Source organism: Onychostruthus taczanowskii, unplaced genomic scaffold (assembly GCF_017590055.1).
Source record: "Onychostruthus taczanowskii isolate IOZ18803 unplaced genomic scaffold, ASM1759005v1 scaffold61, whole genome shotgun sequence".
Taxonomy (NCBI): Eukaryota; Metazoa; Chordata; class Aves; order Passeriformes; family Passeridae; genus Onychostruthus; species Onychostruthus taczanowskii.
Genome location: NW_024503790.1, coordinates 1,726,792 through 1,752,714, shown reverse-complemented (window position 1 = coordinate 1,752,714; position 25,923 = coordinate 1,726,792). Strand labels below are relative to the sequence as shown.

The window sequence follows — 25,923 nt, the reverse complement described above, 5'->3', positions numbered from 1 at the left end:
TGGGCTTCCCCAGCTGCTTGTGCAAATGATGCACTCCAAAAATGGGAAATGGGGAGGTGGCAGTCACAAATTCGGGTGTTGGCCCTTGCCCTTTTCTGGGCATTGGTGCGGCTATCAAGGGGACTGGGCACCACGATATAAGAAAGATTATTAAGCCCCTAGAGTGTACAAAGAAGGGGTACGAAGATGGTGAAGAGCCTGGAGGGGAAGAGGAGCCACTGAGGGTACTTGGTCTGTTCACCCTGGAGGAGACTGAGGGGAAACTGATGGCAGTCTACAACTTCTTCTTGAGGGGAAGAGCATGGGCACGCATTGATCTTTGCTCTGTGGTGAGCAGGGACAGGACCCAGGGAACGGCTAGAGCTCTGTCAGGGGAGTTTTAGGCTGGATATCAGGAAAAGGTTCTTCAGGGGCACTGAACAGGCCTCCCCAGGGAGTGGTCGCTGCCCAAGGCTGCCAGAGCTCCAGGAACATTTGGACAGCGTTCCCAGGTACAAGGTGGGATTGTTGGGGCGTCCTGTGCAGGGCCAAGAGCTGATGATCCCTCTGGGTCCCTTCGCACTCAGGGCCGGTGGGTGTTTGCGGGGGGAAAAGGCCGAGTGTGCCGCACAGAAGCCCGGCCGGGCGGCCCTCACGGCTCCCCTCAGGCCCCCGTCCCACACAGCGCTTGTCCTGCCCCGTCCTGCCGCTAGGGGCGCCCCGCTCTTCTCCTCTCCCCCTTCCGGCCGGCAGCGCCGCGTTCTCGCAACAGCGCCCGGTTCTCGCGATAGCACCGCGTGTCAACATGGCGGCTGCCGCCCGTGAGGGGAGCCCGGAGGGGCAGGCGGGCAGCTCCGGGACGCCCTTGAACACCGAGGGAACTAGCACGATGTCGGTCTTGCCCGGGTTCGACAGCCCCGATGCCTTCGTCAAGGTGCGGTCGGAGAGGGGCAGGGAGAGCGGGCGAGGCACTACCGCTCCCGGCGTGCCGTGTGCGCTCGGGCCATGCCGGGAGCTGTAGTTCTGTCCCGCGGGGGCCGCGTGGGGATCCCAGCCTGAGCGGGTGACACCCGTAGGGTGTCCCCCAGTGCGAGAAGGAGGGTGTGGGCCGGGCCGGCGGGTGCGGGGGCCACAGAGACCTGTTACCGGCCTGGGTCGGGGCCTGGCCTTGTCAGCCATCGGGGATTCCTGGAAATGCCAAGGAATCGAGACCCTCGTGAGGGCTTGTCGCCATGAGAATTGCCCCTGGCTTATAAATCGCAGCGTCGGCCCCCGTGTGTTTTACCTGTGCACGATACTGATTCCGGAGAGGGAATGGCTGCCAGATCCCAAATAGGAAGCGTTGCAGGAATTTTGGGTGTTTTGTTAGCGTAATAAAGTAATTATCTGAGTTCCTGCTGATTTAGAACTGTAGAATATTCTGAGTTGGAAGGCTCCCACAAGGATCATCCAGGAGTCCAGCTCCCTGCACAGACACCCCTGCAATCGCACCTTGTGCCCGAGGGGACTGTCCTAGTGCTCTTGGAGCTCCGGCAGCCTTGGGCCCGTGACCATTCCCTGGGGAGCCTGGCCAGTGCCTGATCACTAGCTTTAGACTTCCGTTATTTAAAGCTGTCTAAATAACTCCGTGAAGTTACTCATGGTGAAAAACCCCACAATACCACACATTAGAACCATGCAGTTCCAACCAGCCAGGCAAAGTGTGTTTCTATCAAAGAGTACCCTGAGTAAACAGAAACGAAATACTGACAGAATGCTGTCATATAACGGTGTTGTTCTTGCACAGTACGCTCTCGGCACAGTGGTGGCTGCAACAAAGGCATCCAACGGGCTCCCCCAGCCTGGTGACGAGTACGATTTCTACTGCAGCTTCCCGGGGTTCCGTGCCTACTGCAGCACGCAGAGCGACCGCCTGCTCCGCTGGTAAGGGCCCTCCTGCAGCTCTGGGCTGCTGCTAATAGCTGTCAGTCCAAACCGGAATGTAGCCCCTTCTCTGGCAACTTCAAACTTGCCGTGGTAAAAAGGTGGTTTATTTCACGCATCTGCTTCTCTAGCACTTGGCAGCTGAAGTGGCAAGCTTAATTATAATTTCATGATAATTGCCATGAAGAGCTGTGCAGAGAGGAGCAGCTGATGCTGAACACATTAGGCTGTCCACTTTAAAACCCATGTTTGTGGGAAACTAATTCTAACACTTTAATACTGTATAGGTGCTTTTTCTGTTTACTGCTCACGTGATATCTATAATTTGATTTCAGACTTTGAAGTGTAGGAAGTGTAAAAGAATTGGATGTTTTAGTGTTTAGGTAGCCTGCTTTCAGATTGCTGACAGCTGTGCTGTTCTCTTGCAAGCATGAGCCAGGTGATGCAGTACCACGGCTGCCGGAGCCTCATGAAAGATTCCAGCAAAGTGACGGGGCTGGAAGATAAATTTGACATGCTGGTTGACTCCAATGATGTCATTCTTGAAAAAGTGGTAAGCAAATTATTTCTGGATGTGGTTCTTAAAAAGTATTCTGTTGCCACAAGTTTTCCTTTTTTTTTGTTGCAAGAACTTTAGCGGCGCAGCTTCCACAATTAGTCACTATTTCCTCAATTTTATGTATTCCCTTTTTATTTTAAAAACCCTTCCAAATGCTAGGCCAGAGATCACAGCAGCTAAGGTAGGTGGGCCAAGGGGTGGGAAGGTAATATGAGATGTGTGAGGAAACTAAATGCAGTTTGACATAAAATCCTCACAGCCTGAGAACATGTCTGTACGTTTGACAGTGCTTCTCTGAAGAAACCCTTCCCACCCCTGATCTTCAACATGTTCCTCCCATGTTTGTCTGTCTTGTGTTGCACAGAATTTGGGGGAGATGGCTATGGAGGTACCTACCTACATGACTTTCTTTACTCAGTCTGACTATAGTGTCTGAGTGTGGTGGTTTAACAGGTGCTTCACATTGTTTTTCTGGATTTTAGAGTATTTTACTGGATGAAGCAGCAGGAGTGAATAGAAACCAGCAGCCAGTCCTGCCAGCTGGGTTACAGCCCCCACAGATGATTGTTTCCAGCTGGAACCGTAAGGTGAGGTCCCCATGCTCAGTTTGGCTGTGTTAGCTCAGCTGTTCTCCCAGCCATTGCACTACCAGTTCTCCAGTGGAGCTGAGTAGTTAAATGTTCCCTCGTGTTTTTTCACACATTCTAAGTACCTCTCTCTTTTTCTCCTATTAATTCAGACTTGGTTCTGAAATCTTTGTACTTTCAATTGCCATTTCAGTTTCACATGCTCGACAGCCTTTCCTGTGCTTATAAATTCAGGATCTTGAGTCCCAACTTTTTTCCTTACTGGAAAAAGGTTACTCAGTTTTAAATGTGGGGATAACTCCTTCTCTGAATGTTGGATCAGACTGAGGAAAAGAATGTCTTGTAAGTCATGTTGGTTTTACCTCTGGGTTTTTTTTAAATAGGCAGGAGAATTCCACAAAAGAACTCAGTCTGAAACATTCCGACTGCTTCATGCCAAGAATATTTCTCGACCACAGCTTAAGTTTCGTGAAAAGATTGACAATTCCAACACTCCCTTTGTACCTAAACTTTTTATCAAACCAAATGCTTTGAAGCCTTTGCCTGAAGGTAAGGGGTTTATTTTTTGGGAGGGTAACTTGTTGCAAGTATTTGACACAAACCTGTCCTCGCAGTCTAGAGGAGAAATCACGGACTACAAAAACAAACCGCAGGAGATGTTGAACGTTTGGGTGTAGTGATCTTGGTGACACTGTTGTTTCCATATCTGCGATGGCAGGGTAGGTCAGCAAACAGCATCTTCTTGCTGGTATACAGCAAATAATCTGTTCCAAACAGATAATCTGCTGCTGCTTTTTACCACCTGGAACATACATGAGAGTCACTTTTGCATGAGAAGTCTTGACTAGTCTAGTTGGCTTTACAGATATTCTTTCAGATGAGTGAGCTGCAGTAGGTGTGTGGGAGACCTACCTTTGGTTTTGGTGCTTCATCAAAGCTGCTGGTAGCACCCTGTCTCAGTAACACATTCTGCTGCTGGCACTTAATCTGTATTCTGCACTGATGCAGTTGTACTTTTAGTAACTGGGAATGATTGACAAGTTTTTCTGAAGATTTTTCAATTTCCATCCAAGTTTTTGAGCTAAAACTACCTTGTGTCTTCCTAAAAACAGCCAAGTTGTTATTTCAGGTACAGAATGACAGCAAAAGCAGCAGCAGCACTAAATTGTTAAGTTTTTTTATACTTCATGAACTCTTGTGGTGGGTGGAGGGGGAGAAAGTAGTAGGCTGAGAACATGTTATGTGGGGGACCTAGTCCAGTTATTCCATATTGGTTGTTCAGCCCTCACAAAAAGTGGACGGCAGAGAAAGGAGCGCCCTGAGGACTTGGATGTGCCAGCTGCTTTGGCAGACTTCATACATCAGCAGAGGACGCAGAAAACTGAGCAAGACATGTAAGAAACTAACCTGACAGCAAGGTGCTTGGAGTCCCCTGGGTGAACCTGTGTCAGATTGTGCTGATGCTCATCATGTGTAACAGTTCTGCATGTGTTTGTGTCCACACTACATTGTATGTGATTTGCTGTAGACCTCTGCAGTTACATTAAACATCTGCTTTAAAAGAGACAGAACAGGGAAACTACCATAGCTCTCAAAGCCTCTCTGCTCTGTCCTCATAAAGAGGACTGGAATTTAGTCTGTGCTTGTCTCTTCCTAATTTCCACAGGTTTGCTCACCCTTACCAGTATGAACTGGAGCATTTTTCTCCACCAGATGAAGTTCTCAAGAAACCTGAACTCCAGGTTGGTGCCCACTTTTAATTTTAAACTACAGATGCAGTACATTTAAAGCCATACTTGACAAATTTCAGGTTTGAGGGTGGAGGTTGGGATTGGGAGTTGACAGTGAATATACCGTGCCTAATTCTTTTGCTCTGCCAGATGTACAGGCCCATTGAGGAAACACCCTGTCATTTTATCACCACACTGGATGAGTTGGTAGAACTAAATGAAAAGCTTATGACTTGTAAAGAATTTGCCTTGGACTTAGAGGTAATCCAGTTGTGTTTTATATTTAGAAGTTACACATGTACTTTTAGGAGCTAGGAGACCATTATATTCTTCTCATGGGGGGTGGGGGGGTGGTTTTCTCCTGGTTTTTGTACTCCCCAACATGAAAAGACAGTTCCTGACCCCTGATCTGTCTGATATTATCTATAAGGATGAATTAAACTGTGTCAGTACTAGAAGTTTTCCAATGGCAGGGCTGGCTGTGCACTTCTTAGTGAATTTGATCTTCTTTCAATTAATCCTGATTTTTTTAATGTCATCTTAGTCACTGCAAAGAGAAAGTTTGCTCATGCAGTGTCTTTTTTTCTCAGAGAAGTCCATGTTGCTCTTTCTTCCCTCATTTAGAAAGCCATTTGTTTTATAGCATTGTTTCTGTAATGGATCCTAGCTTACATCTCTCTCCACTGTTTTCAGCACCACTCCTACAGGAGCTTCCTCGGCTTCACATGTCTGATGCAGATTTCCACCCGAACAGAAGACTTCATTATTGATACATTGGAACTGCGCAGTGACATGAACATCCTCAATGAGACCTTCACAGACCCTGCAATTGTGAAGGTCAGCTGCAAAATTCACCAGATTTTTAAAAAATTAGTATTATTATTGTTGTTGTTTAAGCTTTCTTATAGTTAAAATCACACTGTGTGCTCAGTCTTGATCACTTGATTCTGCTTTCACTATCATTTGTTCATGAGCCTGTTTTCCTTGATGTTAGTAGTGAATTGCTTGCCAGATGCACTTATTTACTAGTTCTGTACTTAACAGTAAAAACCAGAGAAAAGAAATCTGGACACATGAGTATGAAAGCACAGCACTACCAGCCTGGAGTAGAAATGTTCTTTGTATCATTCCCAAATTTTTGTGCTTTTCAAGGTCCTTCATGGTGCTGATTCAGACGTGGAATGGCTGCAAAGAGACTTCGGTCTGTACTTGGTGAATGTGTTTGATACTCACCAAGCTGCTCGTCTCCTCAATCTTGGCAGACATTCTTTGGATCACTTGCTAAAGCTGTATTGCAATGTAGATGCTGACAAGAAGTACCAGCTGGCTGACTGGAGAATACGGTAAAAACTGACCCTAAATGGGCTGGAGCTGCGAGGTAGCACTTCTCCTTGTTTGCACTGCTAGAGCTTCTTCTTGCAGGACCCACAGTTATGGGTTAGTCTCAAAGTGAATGAGCACAGCATTTACCTGGCTGTGCCCAAAGCTTTTGAGTGTTACATTTTCCCATGGTTTTCTTAGAAAATTAGTTCTTTTTGGAAAGATCTGCAAAGATGAAGTAATGAAAATCTGGAAGCCCACTTCTTAGGAACAGTTCTTAATAACTACAGTGTTACAGAGACAGTATTTGCTCCTCTGATGCCCCCACAAAAACATGTAATCACCTGTGCAAGGTAGAGCAGATGGTGTTGGAGCAGTGATCTTGACTGTACAGGTGCACCCTGCACACCACAGAGATCTTGAATCTACTTTTGAAGGCTCTGCAGAGAGAAGATGTGACAAACACCATAGCAAGCAGTTCTGCCATGTAACTTAGCTACACAGCAGTCCTGCTCTCCAGCACAAGAACGTGAATTGGAGAGTGCACAGCATTTTACTGCTGTTCCCTAACCAATCCTTCAGTATGAAAACAGATTTTCCAAGCTAGTTCTTGGCATGTCTCATATTCATTTTGCCCTAATATGAGAAAAGTAACAGTTTGGCATGACAGCTGAAATACATTGGTGTAATTCTGGCTCTTTTTCTAGCCCTTTGCCAGAAGAAATGATCCAGTATGCCCGTGATGACACTCACTACTTGCTCTACATCTATGATAAAGTGAGGGAGTTGCTGTGGGAGAGAGGGAAGGAGCAGCCCACACAGCTGCAGGTTGTGTGGCAGCGCAGCAGGGACATCTGCCTGAAGGTAAAGCTTCACCTGGTTTGATTTGATCAGAGTATGGGATTAGGAGGAAAGGTCCTTTGTCTATTCTGTGTCTTTTTGTGTGTCTGAAAACATCTGTATGTACTCTGACTCAGTCACGTGCAGTCACTTTCAGTAGCTATGGTCCTTGGATTCAGATTCCTTCCTGCTCTTTTTTGAATGCTAGTATTCCTTGGCCTCACAATGCATGCAGGTGTGTCTTTTCTAAGAGAGATGTTACATTTCTGGTTCTGCTGGGTGTTCCTAGAAGTTCAAAGCCTCACTGGAGTTGCATTCATAGACAACTGTATTGTGCCTGTGGAAAACACTGTCTATGAAAGTGGGCTTTGTGTGATGTAGTAAAGCTTGACGATAGTAAAGCTGCTCCTGGATTTGATGAGGATGGATTTCCCCTAACAATGGATGAGATGTGTGTTTTTCAGGAATAGGCTTTTACCAATAGTTTAGGATAAAAAGCTCAAATACCCATTGTACCAGAGTGAATTTAGTCCCCTGATGTCCGTATGAGATTCTGTGTCTGAGGGAGGCAAAACAGAAAGCTCACGAGTGCTTCTTTTTTTCCTATCCAGAAATACATCAAGCCCCTCTTTACAGATGAGTCCTACCTTGAACTCTACAGGAGGCAGAAAAAACACCTTGATACCCAACAGCTGGCAGCATTTAGGCTGCTGTTTGCATGGAGAGACAAGATAGCACGTCAAGAGGACGAGAGCACAGGGTAGGAAGTCTTTTGTTATGGACACTGACTTAATGCTTCAGTAAATCTCTTGGATTATACATACCCCTTCCACCTCTGAGATGGGACTACTTTGTTACCTCTAGAAATTACTGAACCACTGCTTTGTTACCTCTAGAAATTACTGAACTTCTGTGTAACAAGCATCAGACTGCTTGTTACACAGAAGTTCTGCAACAGCTGGCAGCATTTAGGCTGCTGTTTGCATGGAGAGACAAGATAGCACGTCAAGAGGACGAGAGCACAGGGTAGGAAGTCTTTTGTTATGGACACTGACTTAATGCTTCAGTAAATCTCTTGGATTATACATACCCCTTCCACCTCTGAGATGGGACTACTTTGTTACCTCTAGAAATTACTGTACTACATCAGGCTGGTTGTTACACAGAAGCTCTCTTATGTTTCTTTTCTTTTTAAATTATTTCATTGTCTCAAACCTTGTAATGGGGGCAGAGTTGTGTACTTTGTAGGTGTTTTTAATTGTTTTTAACATTCTGTTACATTCATACCACCTCTTTGTGTTGTAGGTATGTGCTACCAAATCATATGCTGTTGAAGATCGCAGAGGAGCTGCCCAAGTAAGTTTTGTTCACATTGAAGTCTTACTTGATCTTAATATCCAGCAAATCACTTTTGTAGGTATGTGCTACCAAATCATATGCTGTTGAAGATCGCAGAGGAGCTGCCCAAGTAAGTTTTGTTCAAACTGAAGGAGTCTTATTTGATCTTAATATCCAGCAAATCACTCCCAAGTGTGTAATTACTTCTGCAGTCGGTCCCTTCCTTCCAGCTGTCAGTGCTGCTTTTCTCTGTAGCTGTTCAGTTTGGAAGAGAAATAAATAGTAGTACTCCTTCAGAAGGCTCGAGAGGTCTGGGATACAGCACTTGGATTGTATTGCACTAATAAACCACATTCCTTTGCATTGCTCTGTGTTACACATTCCTTCTGAGATTCTTTCACTTTAACAGAGCAAGAGAGGGGTGAGTGCCCCCAAAATTTATTTGGATTTTTATTGTAGTTCCTAAAGGAATGGGGAGGACAAGGGACAGATCCCTGAAAACACCCAATTTATACAATATTTCCTCTGCATTTGGCACTCATCACCTGACAACCATACTTGAGAATAAAAAAAAATACATCTTTAAAGGCAGGTGTGCTGCCTGGCTCAGCTTTCATAGGTGAATACTGAATGAAATGATGATGAGGACAGACAGACCACAGAAGTGAGAGGAGAGCTGACTTGGTGGCTTCTCCTCATCTGCACAAGCCTGGTGCAGAATTTCATCAGAGATTAATCTGACTTGTGTTGCTCTGTCACAGTCAGGATAGTAGTTATATCCTTTGAACTGCACATCCTTTGAATGCAAATGCCCAACATACCAGCCATAAATACAGCACACTGAATTTTCCTCCTCTCTCTCCAGAGAATCCCAGGGTATCATTGCTTGCTGTAACCCTGTCCCACCGCTTGTTCGCCAGCAGATTAATGAATTGCATCTGCTCGTTCAGCAGGCCCGAGAGATGCCTCTCCTCAAGGTAGGATAGCTTGTACCACACAGGAGACTAATCACTGGCATTCCCTAAGCCAGGCCCTGGAGCTGAGTGGTGACTGAGTGTGATGTGTATGCTGAAGTGTGCTTTTTGAACACTGGATTTTGTAGTAGAGCAGAAGGATGTGTTGTAACTTCTTGCCTGTCTGCTGTGTAGTGGCTCACACACAGTGTAGTTTCCTGGAAAACTGGAGCAGTAAATGAGCACACACTCCTTGAACAGAATGCAGTTTGTCTTATACTGTACATCACATTTGCCTCTGTGAGGAAGAACTGCACCTTGTGGAATTTGCTGGCCATGTAAATGGACTCATAAATATTTTACAGCTATGGTGAGGCAAAAGAACCAACCTGGGTGTAAAAAGTAATTAGTTAAAATGTATCAGCAGCATGTTGATATTAATGCAGCTTTCATCTGTGGGCAAGAATGTGCCCTCTCTGTGCAAGGTGTTTGAATGTATAGCCAAGTGCAAACACTGCAGGAGAAGAAGAAAGTAATTTTATTAACCTGCTAGCTTGTAATAAATGTTATGAAAACATTGATAAGGTGAGCAGCTAGAAGAAATGGGGCTTTTAAGTGACTTAACCTTTCTCTCCCATTCTAGTCAGAGATTACTTCAGCAGTCAGGAAGAGAGCACCTCTACCCAACCCTGAGGTATTGCTTGCATTGTATTTTTACCTAAGTCTTAAGCCTTAAACTTGGAAATAAATGTATCAAAATTCTACCTGCTAGTAAATAGCTTCTCTCATCCATTTTACAAGTTTCTCTGCTTTAGCTTAATGGTATTATCTGTGCCAGATTCATAATATTACCAGTTGTTAACTGATATTTTACAAACCACCATAAAGCAGCACTTAAGGTTTCATCAGCAAACACTCTGGCTGCTGGACAGTTTCATACATGTTGGAATATATTGACTGAGCTGTAAGAAGAGAGGTTTCAGATAAGTTTCTTAGGCTGACTCATTCTGTCTTGTCATGTGCATGAAGAACAGCATCTCATTAGCTCATGGCTGTTTGCACAGGTAGCCTTTTGATGCCAGATGCAATGTACTCTGGCCCATGAGCTACACTAAGAATATTCCATCTCTGAATTTCATCCATTTTTTTTGAATTTTCATTAAAGTGTCTCTGCAGTATGTGAAAATAATAGATTTGTAATGTATCAATGGTGTTTATCATTTGAATCTCTCTGCAGAAGCTGGAGAATGCCCTCTTTGGACCACATGACAGTTCACGGATTCCTATGGATGATTTTCAGAATAACTCTGCCTTGGGTAATTTAGAGATAACCTAAAAGCCATGCTAATAATGCAGTGATGGAGCTTTGACATGGGGAAAATAAGCAGTCCTGAAAAAACTTCCAGGGCAACCTCATGACACAAAAGAGCAGTAAAATACACATGACTCTTAATAAAAATTTTGTCTTCTTTTCATGCAGATCCTGCACTGGTTTTGGAAGATGTTTGTCTCTTTTCAGACAGTGAGAAGACAATGGATATTCAAGATAGTCAGCCAGAGTCAACATGTCTTGTTGCTACTACCACTGTCAGCATATTCAGTGTAAGCACTATGTTTGTGACAGTGTCAATATTGAAATACTAGAAAACAGACTTAATAATCTGATAAAACTGTGTGGAAGTGTTGAAAGAAATAAGGTGGGAATGCATGACAACAGTACTGACTTTTGACAGGCATAAAGCCTAACCAAGACAGCTGGGTTAGGGAGGCAGCAAGGTTACTGCCATGTCTCTGGAGGGTCCCTGCTGCAGCTCAGTAGGATTTCAGAGTGAGAAGCAGCATGGCATGAAATGGCAGTAGCCAAACAAAAAGAATATTCCTGTTAATATTTCTTCCTTTTTTTTCTTTTCTTTTAAGGAATGTGATGAAAATGAAGGAAATAAGAGGACTTTAACCACTGCACAGCGGAAAGCTCAGCTAATAATGGAGTCCTTTGAAAATCCATTTAAAATGGTAAAAGCTCCCAACAGTGGGATTCCAATTACCCAATGCAGAGGATGCCCTGAGCTGGTTTTCCAGGCATATCAGAAGGGCTTGACAGGGCATCAGCTCCTGCTCTGACTGGAATCAAGGGATTGTCCTTGCAAAGACACATGTGTGGACTTGTTTTCAAAACACATTTAAATACCTCTTGGATACAAGTCTTTCTACATAGTCAACAGACCATTCACCATGGGTTTTTAATCTAGTTTTAGCTTTTTCAGGTTTTTCATCTGTCCTTTGTGGCTAGGATTAGTAAGCTGATCCTATTCTTGAAATGAATCAGAAGAACAATAGAATGCTGTTACACATTTGGAGTGGTAAATTACCAGAAAGTAATACAAAATTATTTTCTGGTGTGCAGTTGATTGGTTGGTCTGTTGGGGGTGTTTTGGTTTTGTGGGGAAGGGTTTTTAGTTGTTTTTTTTTCTTTGGTATTTCTCCTGGTAGTAGCTGTAGTGACTTCTTTTTTTCCACAAGATGTTGTATCTGTAGAATATTTCTTCAAATGAACTCACTGATTTACAAGAAGTAGCATTTTAGCAATGAGATAAATGTCACATGCTGTTCAAAGCAAATTTTTTTTCCTCTCTACAGTATCTACCTCCAGAGGAGAATTCTGCCTATGTCTCACAATCTGCAAAGTTTGACCCATCATCAAAAATTTATGAAGTAAGACTGGTGCTAAAATTTCCTGCCAAGTAGTACAAAAGAAACAAATAAGTAGTTTATTTTCCATTGGGAGACTCAGCAATATAGATTTTTTTTTTTTCTCCTTGGATACTTCTTGAGAAATTTAACATGTTTCTATGACATTCGTATCCTTTGAAGAACCAGGGATTGGAGATCTTCTGCTGCATAGTCTCTGTCTGTCAAAGCTGAAAACTCTACTGAAAATATGTGCATTTGTTTTTGAGGCTTGTTTGTAGCTTTGAACTTTTAAAGCATTTGGTTTTACTTCACATGATGCAGCAGATCTTAATCTCTTTTATGGTTTAATTTATCTTTTGTACTCTTAATGAGCACCAGCATGTGTTAGCAAGTTTATAAACTTCATAAAACTTTAAAGAAAGTGTTTCCAGGTAATATTTTTCCATTGCAGATCAGCAATCGATGGAAGTTGATGAGTCAGGCACCAGTGCAGAAGAAGTCCAAGAATGAAACCAATAAGAAAGCAGCCCAGCAGTCAGGTACAGCCATTCTTCCCTTCCTTGCTGTGTCTTCAGACTTGATACAAGCTGCTTTGCTTGCTTTTTCTAAGCCCCTTGCTAACTTACTCCTGCTTTTTACAGTAATGCTTGTTTGTCTCCATAGCTGCCCATGTCCAGACACCAAAGGTGCATAAAAAGGCAGCAGAAAACGTTGTATCTATTCGTCAGCAAGCCACGGTATGTCATAGAATTCCTCCTTCCAGCCATTGCTCATCTTGACTGATATAATTCAGAATGAAACTCTGAGCCCTGTAACTGAAATACCTGAATGAGAGTGTTTTGGTGGTATTCTTTCTGGTGCTGCCCCAGGTGTAACAACAGGCTCCTGCTAATTGTGCTGTGCTCATCATCACATCCCTGCGTGTGTCCAGCAGGGGATGCTTTCCACCGATGCACTGCTACTCCTCAGTTGTTCTGCAAAGGTTCCCCCAAATGTGCCAGTGGGGCCAAAGCAGATCTCAGCTTCCCACATCCTGTGAAATGACAATTTAGCTTTTTATATAAGTCCCTACTGTGAGGTAAAAAAAAAAAATAAAAATAGCAGGTTAGGCCCCAAGAGCACAGAGATTTCTCCCCATGCTGTTATTGCTAAAGGCAAGAGCAGTCACTGAAGCCTGGCTCCATGGGGCAGTTAATTTGCCCAATGAGATGTTTCATTCTCCTTTCTTCAACTTACTCTTTTTTCTATTCTCTGGGTTGCTTTCATAGCAGGAGCAAGCTAATAGGAAGAAGGAGAGAGACACAAGTGAAATGGGAGCAGAAACAGGAGCAGAGTTGCCAACGCAAGAAAAGAAACGGCAGAAGAAAACCCAGCAACCAGAGGAGCTGGAAGCACTAAGGCAGTTTACCCCCTTTGATTACAGCAATTCCAGCTTCAAAGTGTTTGCAGGTAAGATCTGATCCCTTGCTAGAGTGCTGCACGCTGTGGAAAATGTTGTGTGAGTGTGAGTGCCAATGCAGTACAGACTGTTTCAACGTGCTTACCTTCTAGTGGGGAAATAGCTCAAGAAATTGACTTGAGGAATGTACACTTTAGTATTCCTTTTCTGATTTGGAAACAAAGTCCTGAAACAATTGGCCAAGTGGGTTGTAGGTTTGGATTTTGTTTCTTTTCTCTTACCTGTTTAATTGGAGCCAGGAACTAAGAGGCAAAGGAGAATTGATTCCTTTGTAAGAAAGCAGCTATTCAAAAACATCTCCTGCCCTTAAAAGATTGTTCTGGATTTTACTGTGTGGGAGACTGTAGTGGAACCTCCATATCATCAGAGGAACACTGTGGCATGCATTGTTCTTCATAGAAAATTTCAGTAACAGCTTTTCTCCTCTCTCTGTTAGGAGGCAGCAAATCAAAACAGTCACCACAATTTGATCCTGCCAAGCAAGCTTACACAGGCAAGGTATGGACCTGTCATGAAAGGAGGAACAGAAATGTGGGCAACTGTATGTACCCAGCCAGGGCCTCTCTGGGAGGCCACGTGATATTTTGTGCATCTGCAGAATGTTCCCTGGGAGCTGCTGAGATGCAGCTTCCAATCCCAAGTTCATGCTTTGTATTATTATTTCTTCCCATTCAGGAGGAGCTTCCTTGGAGTCCCTCAGATTCTCTTGTTGTTTCCCACCTATTCATACATTGCTCAAACCTATGCCTCTATACATCACACGCATGTCATATGGACCACAGCAAACCACCACAAATTCCAGTTCCAAGTTAAATTCTCAAAAATCCCAGGCATTCCAGTGGTCCCAGGACATGTCAGCTTCACGTGTTGCTCCTGTACTCCTCCAAGTACAGTTATTAGAAGCACTCTCATCTCAGAGGTTTTTTTACTTAACTTATTGCTAATTGAGATTGAAGAGAAGAAAAAAACCCATAAACAATCAAACCTTGGCCGCCTGATGAACAGACACAATGTTTTGTGCTGCCTTTTTATGCATATTTAGGGAAGTTGACCAGCACAGGGAAGTCAATGAGCAGAGTTCTGTGAAATTGGAAAGATCTGGCAGCACATGAATGTCAGGGAATATACTTGGGAGGAACCTCACTGTGGTGGTGTTTTATTTGTTTGTTTGTTTGTTTCTGTGTGCAGAAATTTGCTGGAGCTAACAAACTTCAACAGTCTGGAAACCGGAGCATGTCCTACCTGATGGGGAAAGCTGAAAGGTGTGGTTTTAGCCTGCTCTCATCCAGCTGGAGTGTTTGCACACCCCTGCCCCAGAACCATGGGCAGACCATGGCTGTTGTCCTCTACTGCTGTGGGAGCTTTAGCATATGTTTAATGGAAGAGGTTGCATCACAGCCTGACATCAGTTTAAAGGACAAAAAAAGACAAAAAATCCCAACAATTTAGGATTAAAGTGCAAAGACAAGTCTGGGTGGAAGGTTTGAAATGCTGAGGTAAAAGTTTGTGTTAAAGGGTGTGGGAGTTGCTTTCTTTGATCAGAGATAGGTGGAAGTGGAGAACATCTGCCTAGCTTGGGAGGAATAAGAGTATGAACATTCCTGTTCTGAATAGATACTTAGTGTTTAGCTTACAGGGTTTGATTATTGTGTTACTTAGTCATAAAAGAGCAACACTACCTGAGGGCAGCATTGGAGGGAGAAGGGTGCTCTCTGCCTCAGGACCCTCTCTTGATAGAATCATTGTAACATGGTTAGGTTTCAATCTTGAGTGAATTTACAGCAAGAATGAAAGTGTTTGTTAAACTCTTTTGCAGGGGTTCAACACACCACTGGCCAAAGAGATAATCTTTGTTACAGGACCTGTGGGAGTTGCTGCTGAATGAAACAGTAGTTAGAAGTGTTGCCACCATGAGAAAGCAATTGCCAGTCATTGATCAGTTTTTGTACAGAAAAGTTTTTAAAACCATTAAAATCCTTTTTTTTCCAAAAGGAAAAACGTCTTAATTGATGTCACTTTTGTTATATTCATATTGCTTTTATTTTTTTTTTCCTAATTATACTCAGTGTTGCTTTGTTTATAATTTTGAAAGTTTATCCTGTGTCTTCAACACAATTAGGCTAAACTTGTCACTTCTTGGGGCTGCCTGAAGTGCAGAGCCTGTCTTTGGAGTACAGGAGGAATCTCTTGGCATCTCTATAGGTAGCACAGAAATGAGAGAGATGCAGTAGATGTAACTCAAACCCCAGCAGTTCAGAGAAGAAAATGAGGCCAAAGTGTCTTTCATGATAGACCTTGCTTACAAATTGAACTGCCCAGCTCATCTCTTACAAGACAAGGTAATACAGAAAAAGAGTGTGTTTACCTCACAGTGTTGGTGTATTTTAATGGAAATATTGTATTTTAAGGAGAAGAAAAAAAAAGGTATAGGACACCAGTGGTTTCACCATAAAGTTCCAGAATGAAAGTAAGAGCAAAGAGCATTAGGCAGAAGGGAAGAACATGGATTGGCAGTGTTGTGGTGGGGAAAAGGTAGAGGGTTCTGTGCTGCAGCTGAATCTCTACAGCTAAACTAACATGTCCAAGTTTTGAATACCCACAGTGAGTTATCTTTATGTAGAAAGAGTATCAGAAACAGTATCATCAGTACTGGATGGGTCAGTGACAGAGATTATTCTAATGAAGACCTCTGACAGCTGGTAATACTGCTGTGGAGAGGCAGGGAACATGACATTTTAACAGGGCTTTATTTTACAAAGACTGTGAGGAGGCTTGAGATTTAGTTTGTTTTCAATCTTTTTCCCTGTTTCTGGAAAATAGGGAGTGGAAGGAACAGTGGAGGGGTTTTCCTCCTTAGGTGTTTTAGTATGAACAGTGCTGACTAAGCATTGTAATGGTAGAACAGTCTCTTTCTTAAAAAATCTGCTTGCATGGCTGAATACTGGAGCATGTTTTTGTAAAGAGGCAGTTAAATAGCAATTGTCTCCAAATGCATTTGCAGGGGCTGCCAATTCCTTCCTTGTCAGCTTTACCAGTTCTTGTTATTTCTTTAACTTGAAGAACGAGTGTTAGCAAAAGCCCCATTGGCGCAGGGGATATGAAAATCTCTGTGGTTTAAATCCTCTACTTTAAATTCCAAGGAAAGTGACATTTCAAGGATGATCCTAATTTTAGTCTTTTTTCTGTTCTCCCTTTATGAATTGCAAAAGGTTTTTAAAATGTCCTTAATGGAAGTGACTAGCAACTACACACATGCTTTGTTCCCTTGGTTGTGCCTGTGAAGTTGCAGCACTGCAGTCCCCTGCTGTGAGGTTGTTTTACCCTTGTGCAGCAGTTGTTGGAGATCTTTGGTTGGAGAACTGCTCTGGGTAGAACCTTGGTGCATTTCTCCCAAAGTCTGCTTCTCTCAGAACACGCCACATTCTGCAAGGCCACTGAGCCCTCACCTGGGCCCAGCAGCACCAAGCTGAATCTGCTTCTGCAGCATCCACACAATCACAGGGTGGCTGAAGTTGGTGGGCACCACTGCAAGCCATCAGGTCCAAGCTCAAGCAGGGTCATCCTGGAGCACGTGGCACAGGGTTGTGCCCAGATGGAATATGTCCAGTGAAAAAGTCTGCACACCCTCTATGGGCAATACATTCCTGTCCTTGGTCACCCACATAGTTCTTCCTAACCCCCTGCTGTGAGGTTGTTTCACCCTTGTGCAGCAGTTGTTGGAGATCTTTGGTTGGAGAACTGCTCTGGGTAGAACCTTGGTGCATTTCTCCCAAAGTCTGCTTCTCTCAGAACACGCCACATTCTGCAAGGCCACTGAGCCCTCACCTGGGCCCAGCAGCACCAAGCTGAATCTGCTTCTGCAGCATCCACACAATCACAGGGTGGCTGAAGTTGGTGGGCACCACTGCAAGCCATCTGGTCCCTGCTCAAGCAGGGTCATCCTGGAGCACGTGGCACAGGGTTGTGCCCAGATGGAATATGTCCAGTGAAAAAGTCTGCACACCCTCTATGGGCAATCCATTCCTGTCCTTGGTCACCCACATAGGAAAGTTCTTCCTAATCTTCAGCTGGGATTTCATGTGCATCACCTTCTGCCAGTTGCCTTGTGTCCCGGTGGCTGGCACCACTAAGCAGAGCCGTAGTTCGCTCTTCTTGGCCTTCTCCCTTTAGATATTTACACATTAATGAGTGCCCTCTCCCCGGTCTCTTCTCGAGGCTAAACAGCCCCAGCTGCCCCAGCCTTTCTTCTTGAGAGACGTTCTCACCAATCGTCCCCGTGAAATCCAACGCGATGCCTGCTCGTTACGTCCAACCCTTAAAACACCCAAATCAGACCTCTCGTTTTCCCGAAAATCGGTCGCTGGCGGTTCGGCGGGCGGAGCCGCGCCGAGGGCTCGGCGCCCGGGGAGCGGCGGCGCGGCTCGGGCGCGCCCTTTCCCCGTGGCCGAGCGCAGGTGGCCCGGCCCGGGGCGGCTGCTCCGCTCCGCTCCGCTGCGGGATGGAGCGCGGCGCGGCGGCGCTGATCCGCGAGGGCTGGTTCCGCGAGACGTGCCGGCTGTGGCCCGGCCAGGCCATGTCGCTGCAGGTGGAGGAGCTCCTGCACCACCAGCGCTCCCGTTACCAGGAGATCCTCGTCTTCCGCAGGTGCGGGAGGGCCGCCCGGGGCGGTGGGTGGATGGCGGGGCCGGTCAGCGCCATGCGGTGGGGCCTGGCGGCGCGGAGAGGGGGCGGGGGAGCGCGGCCCCAGGCCGGCTCCAACCCCGCTTCCCCGCTCTGCCCAGCACCACCTACGGCAACGTCCTGGTCCTGGACGGGGTGATCCAGTGCACGGAGCGGGACGAGTTCTCCTACCAGGAAATGATCGCCAACCTGCCCCTGTGCAGCCACCCCGACCCCCGCAAGGTGAGTGGTCCCCGGCCCGCACCTCGGCGTTCCCCCTCAGGGCTGCCGGGGCCTGTCCTGGGCCGCTCGGGCGAGGGGCCGGCAGGCTCTTGGGGCCCGCAGTTCGTCTCCGGGCGGCACGGGCCCGCAGGGATCCGCGCCGTTCTCCTCTGGTCGTGCAGCGAAAGTTCCCCGGGCCGACCCCGCTGACAGCCCGTGTTCTGCCCTCTTCTCTGCCAGGTGCTGATCATCGGCGGCGGCGACGGGGGCGTGCTGCGGGAGGTGGTCAAACACCCGACCGTGGAGTCCGTGGTGCAGTGCGAGATCGATGAGGTGCGTTGGGCTGCGGGCAGGAGCCCGGGACCGCGGGGCGGGCGGGCTGCCCAGCAGAGCGAGCCCGACCTCACAGCATCCAGGGAGCTGCGCTTTCACCTGCTGTCTCTCGTCAGCGCCAGGCGTTTGCTGCTGGTTCTGCTGGCGTGACAATGACAGCGCCACCTCTCTTTGCCTTGCGAGTCATCTACGTGGCAGCTGGCTGCCTCCTCTCTGTGATGTCTTTCACACACACTCGATTGAGGCCCTTCCAGGCAGACGTGGGCCAAGCACGGGATCTGGAGGAGTGCCCTGGCTCTGTGGAGGTGCTGCTTGTCCCTTTCCTTCGCTGCCGAACAGAGTGCTCCTGGCAGAGGAGGATGGTTGCTTTGTTGAGCAGTCTCTTGCAACCAAAATCAGGAAATAAGCAGCAGGGATTTGCTTCTGTGATAGATGGGTCAGTTGCTTTAGAAGTGGTCATAATTTTCTGTCTACTACAAGGAACTTGGAAGGGAGGAAGTCACTACCAATGAGAGCACGTTGAGGCTTTGGCTTATTGATGGTGACTGTTACAAAGTGGGCACCTGCTCAGAATCAGCCTGTGGCTGCTAACCTGTCTGCTCACAGAGGCTTCCAAGTGACAGCGTTGGGACGTGGGCTGGGAGCTCTGTCAGACCACTGGAGTTTACTCTTTTCCCAGTCCTCCTCTCAGCCAGTTTTATTTTACTTCACTCTACTTTACTCAGCCTGATGTGTTACCTTCTCAGAAAGTTTTGCTCAAAGTAAAGCTATATTTAGAACAGGAAATTCTGCTATATGAGATTGTGTGCTGTGTCTGCCAGCTAAGTAGGCAAACGTCTCTGGTTTTAACAAGTGCTGCCTGACACCAGCATATTTTTTTGGTTTTGCCAGCTGTGAGAAGCTGCTAGTGTTGAGTGCAATTGCTGGGCCCAGGGCAGTGGCTGCCTAATGATTTTAGAGAGAGAACTTTATCTTACAGGGGGATTGATATAATGGCTATAGTGCAGAATGGGGATATTTCTCATCTTGCATTCAGCAACCTGCTGGCATGGTTTTACTTAAGAAGAAAAATAAATTGATTTAGCTGACATCACCTATGCAAGTGATGTTCTGTAGGAAGCAGGAGCACAGAGCAGTCTGACCTGTAATCGTATTTGCTCAGTTCCTCAGGGAGCTTTTGAAGCTCCAGGTTTTTGTTGAGTTTGGCATAGACAGAGCAGCAGTGTCACTGAACCCTGGGGCTGTAGGAAAAGGCTGAGAGTAGCTTGCTGGCTGAAGATGCTGGCAGCTTTTGTGGATTTCACTGGCAAGTCAGACTTGAGCTGAAGGTACTGAAGGAAGTGAGTCATTGTGCTCTTCTCCCAGTCACAGCTGCACAGTAGTCTGAGAAGCAGCTTCTTGTAAGCCTCTGACCCCCTTGTGCTCTCTGTGTTGCAGGATGTGATCCAGGTATCTAAAAAATACCTCCCAGGGATGGCAGTGGGGTATTCCAGTGCTAAGCTGACATTGCACGTGGGAGATGGTTTTGAGTTCATGAAACAAAATCAAGAAGCCTTTGATGTGATTATCACGGACTCGTCTGACCCCATGGGTAAGAATTCTGGCCATAAAGGGCACTGTTTTCCACATACCTCCTTCGTGTTTTTTATTCTGCCTACCTCTTGGAAGTTATGCCAGCCTGCTGAGGATCCTTTCAAGTGAAAAGACTGTTGCTGTCTTGGTTCTTTTAATGGGGAAAGGGAAGGATGGAAAACATAAAATTGTATCAGCAGGCCTTCCTGGCAGCTGTTACATTTCTCTCCTCAAAATTCAGCTCCAGCAACTATTTCTTCTGGCAGAGTTGTTCCCTGAGTCCAGCAATCCCATGGGGGGCTGCAGCACCATGCTGGCAAGGGCAGCTTTGCACACATGCCTGCTGGTGAAGCAGTGGCTGACACACTGTTGGTGCAGCCCCTACCCTGAGGATAGCTCTGGTGAGGCTGCAGTATTTCTGAAGGGGAAAACTGAGGTAGAGAAGGACCAAATGTAGATATGGTACCTCATTTTAGGAACCCATCAACAAGTCTGAGTCACCTTCAATCTTGCCCTAGTCAACACAGAGAGGCGTCTCTAAAAGGCAGTTTGGAGCAGGAGTTCTGCTTCAAAAATGCTCAGTGCAGCAAGAGGAAGCTGCTAAGATTCTGTTTAATAGGGGACCTGGGCTTGCTGTTTAGCAAAGCTAAAGTCCTGACTGTTTTACCCTGCTGGGTGCAGTCTGGGGTTCACCTAGGCTTAAAACTTATTCACCTTTCTTCCAGGTCCTGCAGAAAGTTTGTTCAAAGAATCTTATTACCAGCTGATGAAGACAGCCCTGCGAGAAGATGGGATTCTCTGCTGCCAAGGTGAGGACGCTGCCACTGGCAGAGGCTGATGCCAGACCTTTACATACCAAGTGTGAGGCACAGAGGGGACTCTTCCTGGGGAGATGTGATGCAGGGAGTGAAACGTGTCATCTCCCAGGTAAAACAGTGGTTTTGATCTGACTGTGTCAGCTCATTAATTATTGGACTGGGCTTAGCAAAACTGGCATCAGGGTCTTGTCTTGTCTTTGAAACTACATGAGCTGTACAGGTTGAGACTTGGAAGCACTGTTAACCTGGCACAGTTCTGTGCAGAGAAGAGGGGCAGCTCTCACCTTACGCCCTGACTTTCCCTGCAGGTGAGTGCCAGTGGCTGCACCTGGATCTCATTAAGGAGATGCGTCAGTTCTGCAAGTCTCTGTTCCCGGTTGTGGAGTACGCCTACTGCACCATCCCCACGTACCCCAGCGGGCAGATTGGCTTCATGCTCTGCAGCAAGAACCCCGTGAGTTTCAGGCACCTCAAGTGCCCTTTTCCATTCCCTAGGAGCCTGCCTGAGACTGTCCCTTGGCACTGAACTCTGCCAGCTGTGGGGCCTCAGGATTCCTCATGGGGCCTGGCTCTGCCAGCCCAGAGCTCCAGAGCTGCAGTGCAGCCTGCTCAGTGCTGAATGAAGGGCAGAACTGACCAGTTGCTTTAAAAATGGTCATAATTTTATGTCTAATACAACAAACTTGGAAGGGAGGAAGTCACTACCAATTTCCAGAGCATGTTAAGGTTTTGGCTTATTTGATGGTGACTGTTACAAAGTGGGCACCTTCTGAGAATCTGAGCCTGTGACAGGTAATCTGCTCACAGAGGCCTCCAGGTGAGAGTTGGTGTTAGGATGTGGGCTGGTAACTCTGTCAGACCCCTGAAGTTTACTCCTTTCCTAGTCTGCTTCAGTGTGACTGTCAGATGGGTTTGGGGGCCAGCACTACTGCTGCTGCTGCACATGGCTAACCCGGGATGCTGGCAGCATGCACTGTGCCAAACATGGATTCTCCTTTGAAGAGCAAAGCCTTGTTTCTCGGATGCTTCATCTGGCACGTGGCTCGTGCAGTCTGACCTCACGCACTGACATCTGTGCATGAGTGCTGGTCACAGGAGTTACAGAGCATAAACCCCAGCCCTTGGTACTGGGGCTGCGCAGAACCTTTGACCTCACACTAGAACAGAAAGTTATTTGTTTTCCTGTGAGTCATCTCAGTTCTCTGCCATGCATCAGGATGCCTGTCACACAGCCTTTGGCTCCTTATTCAGATAGTCAAAGCTACGGACTTTGTTTTTGCAGAACACAAATTTCCGGGAGCCTGTGCAGCAGCTGTCTCAGCAGCAAGTGGAGGAGAGGAGTCTGAAGTACTACAACTCTGATATTCACCGGGCAGCGTTCATTCTGCCAGAGTTTGCACGGAAGGTAAGCCAGGCTGTGCCACTACACCTCCCTCAGGGGTGAGATAGGAGTGGGAGTAGACAGGACTGAGGGTTTCTTGCAGTCCCAAAGACTTCTGTGGGCAAGTCAGAGCAGGACAGCGTTTTGTATGACAGAGCAGAGTATGAGTCAGTCAGGGAAGACTGGAGTTCATTTAGGAGCTGTTCTTTGGGCTGATGTGCAGTGCCTTGATGACAGATCACTCCTACCAAAGCCAGGTCCAAGAGCCTGCAGAACTGGTGTTTCCCACTGGAAAGCTCCAGAAGTCTTAGATAAAATGTGCTTGATTTCTGGCACAAACAAGAGGGTAAAGAATGGATGTTCCAGCATAGATCAATCTTGCTTCTTGAAGGATAGTCTGTATTTCCACATTATTCCATCATATGACCACTGGACTACAACTGCAGGTTCCAGGAATAAATTCCTTAGAGTGTCATAGGGATGAAGGCAAATACCACAAGTGTGTTGCAGAGGTGGTGGTTGATATTTCTGCTGTGGCAGGTCCATGCTGACAGTTTGTCTGTGCTCTCTGCAGGCCCTGAGTGACGTGTGAGACTGAGACGCTGCTTCCTTCCTTCAAGTTGGACTCTGAGATCATCAGTGATGTGGCTGGGATCTTCTCAGCAGACTGCAGATTTACTCTCCACTGTGTGGGATTGTTTAACCCTTGGCCAGCCAACATTCCCTCTGATGTGTTAAGGATGATGGGGCACAAGCCAGATAAGCCTATTGAAAAGGTCCAGTGACTTATTGCGTGAGGTCAAAACTGTTCTTTCCAGTGCTGGAAATGTAAGATGTCTTTTTCCTTTCTCTCTTCCCTGCACCCATTCTAAATTCTCCCATCCCAAACACACCCCACACCCCCCAGCTGATGTGATGTATTTATAACTGACACATATTTCTGTCTGGTGGTCTGGGAACAGTCCAAAGGGTCCCTGACTCAGCCTTAAGCACAGAGAGAGAGAAAGAGAGAGAGAGCTTTGTGCACAGTTAGCTCACTCTCTCCTCGTGGGAGCTCCCTGCTGCTGACACATTTTGACTGGTAACAGGTCTGAGCCTTGCATCCCACTGCCCTCCTGTGACTCCTGCACTGCTCTGCAGCACAGCTGGAGAAGTCACAGTGCAAACTGTTGCCATTCACAATAGGTCTCCCTCCAACCCTGATGGAGTAGCAGTATTAAACACCAGCCAGGCATGCTGGCAGCAGTCTTGTGGCTTTTTTTTTGTTAAGGTTGTTAATTTTTTTTAATTGGTTAGAAACAGAAGTGCTGAGGTGCCAACAGGCTGACTGCTGTTCTTACCTCCGCCCTCAGAGAGGTTCCAAAGAATGTTTATCAGTATGGTGATAGGTTATATATATATATATATACACACACACACATATATATATATATATATAAAAAGCAAACCTTAGCTCCATTGCCTGATGTTCAGTACTGATGTTGGGGAGTTGGTTGTGCTGACAAATCTCTCATCTCAGTCATGCTGAGATGCCTCAGGCCTGGGTGTTTGCAAGTCCTTAGGAGGCATCATTGTTTCCAGTGCTGCCCCCAGATGCATAAGTTGTTTTTCATTGTACACTCTAAGATGGATCTGCCTTCACTTCTTTACTTCTGTTTTGAAGATTCTGTACCCCAGCACCGTGGGAATCACCCTCCCAGCACAACCACTGTGCCATTGTCACTCCCTTGCACTCAATTAAACACTTGGCTCTGGTTAAGGTGATATCAGTGTGGGTCAGTGTTCTTTGGAGGGAGACTGGGGGAGAAAACAGAGATCCTGAAGGTTTGCTCTGCTTCCAGGTGCACTCTCTGGTTCATCTGGCTTCCTCTCTCACTTGTCTTTAGGGATGATAAATTACCATCAAAATTAAGCACTAAATATACCATTACATATTTTGTATTGTAGTGTAGCTGCCCAATAGCTCCTCCAGCTGCTGTCATCCTCTGTGCTGCAGGCTCAGTCCCTGCTGTCCAACTGTTCTGCAGTCCAAATGCTGCCTCTGTTACAGTTTTCCAAGTGGTTTTCCAGCTGCCCATCTCCCTGCTGCTGTCAGGTAGCTCCTGTCAATCCTGGCCCCACTGAGCTGCACCCTCTTTTCCTCTGCAGAAGCGGTGGTGGCTCTGAGGGCTGAGCCACTGAGCTCCAGCTGAGCAGGCTGGGGAAAGGCACTAGGTGGCATCAGGAGAAGACAAAAATGCTCCTTCTGAGAGACTTTTCAGCTTGGTAAGAGAGAACTGGAAGAAGCAGACTTCAGCAAGGATTGGGACTGAGCTTTGCCATAATAGTGACCCTACAAACAGTGTAGGTGGTCCAGCCACTATGTGCCCACAGCAAAGGATTTGTGGGGTCAGTACTCTGCTTTCTTCTGACTGATGAAACCTAGCACCTCCTTCCCAGTGTCTCCTGCTACCAGCACTGGTGCAGTTTCTTTGTGGTCGAAGGGTTTGCAAAGCATTGCTGAGTGCAGAGCTGAGTCTAGGTCTCTGTATTATTGTGTTGAGAAGATGACACCTATTTTTCTCTTAGTTGTCTGGGTGACTGTCTTCTTTCTCACACAAATAGTTTGGGTTAATGAGGCATTTTTGTTGCTCAACTCCTGTGTTTTTATAAGGGGCAGACCAGTAGTGGAGCCTGGTTCTAGCTCCTCCTGTTTAAATTCCTGTGGGACCTGAACCTCACTTAGCCCTTCATCCCTGACAGAAAGCTCTGGCACTTTCCCCTAAAACGGGAATCAGGACCAGGACTATAGTCCAGGAAGGCCTCAGAGCAGCAGCCAACTAGTAACAAGTTCAAGCCTTTCACCCATCCTTGTTGAGTACAACAATGCCCAGGAGGGAAAGAGCTTCCTCAAACCTGTTGTTGGACTCCACACAGCTAATTATTCCTTCTGGTTCTTTGAGCTTTCTCCAGATTTGTCAGTTCAGCGAGTGGCCAGTGATGAGAACAGAAGACAAGACTGTTTCCCATCCAAATCCAAGTCACACATACTCTGTCCACAAGACCCTATATCTATATGTGTATATGTATAGTTTCTGTCCACAAGGCATATATATATATGTATATATATATGGTTTCTGGGTGACTCCAAGTCACTGTTCCCCACAGACAGTTCCAACCACTTCAGTGTTTGCAGAGATCAGTGCTTGAGTCAAGCATTGAATGCAGCAGGAGAGGGAGCAGGGGCTTGTGCAGCTGTAGCTGATTCCAGCTGAGCAGCTCTGAGATTCAGAACTTAAAAATCACCCCTGTGCTGAGCACTGCCACAGGTCTGTGTGCCCTGTGAGCTGCTGGGATGGTGTTTGCACCTGCAGGGCAGTTGTGTCCACAGATGGGTTATCCCTTCCACAATTTGTGTCTGAGCTGTTATGCTGCAGGATGTGGTGGCCAAGGGATGCTGGGGCTTGAAGAGATGCTGGAAATTTGGGTGATGGTCAACAGGAGGAAACTGTGGGGTCTCATGCAGAACTGAGCACTGACCACTCTTGCAGTGTCTCTAGGTGGGCAACTAAAAGACTAA

General features: G+C 46.4%; 2 protein-coding genes across 2 annotated transcripts; both read left to right on the top strand.

Moving 5' to 3' along the window:
- The first annotated feature begins 771 nt into the window (after positions 1-771).
- Positions 772-15,377, top strand: EXOSC10 (exosome component 10). Its single transcript, XM_041419462.1, has 25 exons — positions 772-913; positions 1,766-1,902; positions 2,332-2,455; positions 2,944-3,048; positions 3,432-3,597; positions 4,331-4,442; positions 4,715-4,790; positions 4,929-5,039; positions 5,472-5,615; positions 5,931-6,121; positions 6,806-6,962; positions 7,550-7,698; positions 8,244-8,294; positions 9,142-9,253; positions 9,873-9,923; positions 10,467-10,545; positions 10,710-10,831; positions 11,147-11,242; positions 11,867-11,941; positions 12,372-12,459; positions 12,584-12,657; positions 13,189-13,369; positions 13,816-13,877; positions 14,568-14,641; positions 15,196-15,377. The coding sequence occupies exons 1-25, from the start codon at positions 785-787 to the stop codon at positions 15,224-15,226; spliced, it is 2,697 nt and encodes an 898-aa protein (XP_041275396.1). The 5' UTR covers positions 772-784; the 3' UTR covers positions 15,227-15,377.
- A 2,382-nt stretch (positions 15,378-17,759) lies between these two features.
- On the top strand, positions 17,760-24,128 carry SRM (spermidine synthase). Its single transcript, XM_041419515.1, has 8 exons — positions 17,760-18,023; positions 18,161-18,281; positions 18,501-18,593; positions 20,031-20,184; positions 20,891-20,974; positions 21,292-21,437; positions 22,266-22,388; positions 22,939-24,128. The coding sequence occupies exons 1-8, from the start codon at positions 17,878-17,880 to the stop codon at positions 22,954-22,956; spliced, it is 885 nt and encodes a 294-aa protein (XP_041275449.1). The 5' UTR covers positions 17,760-17,877; the 3' UTR covers positions 22,957-24,128.
- The last annotated feature ends 1,795 nt before the right edge of the window (positions 24,129-25,923 follow it).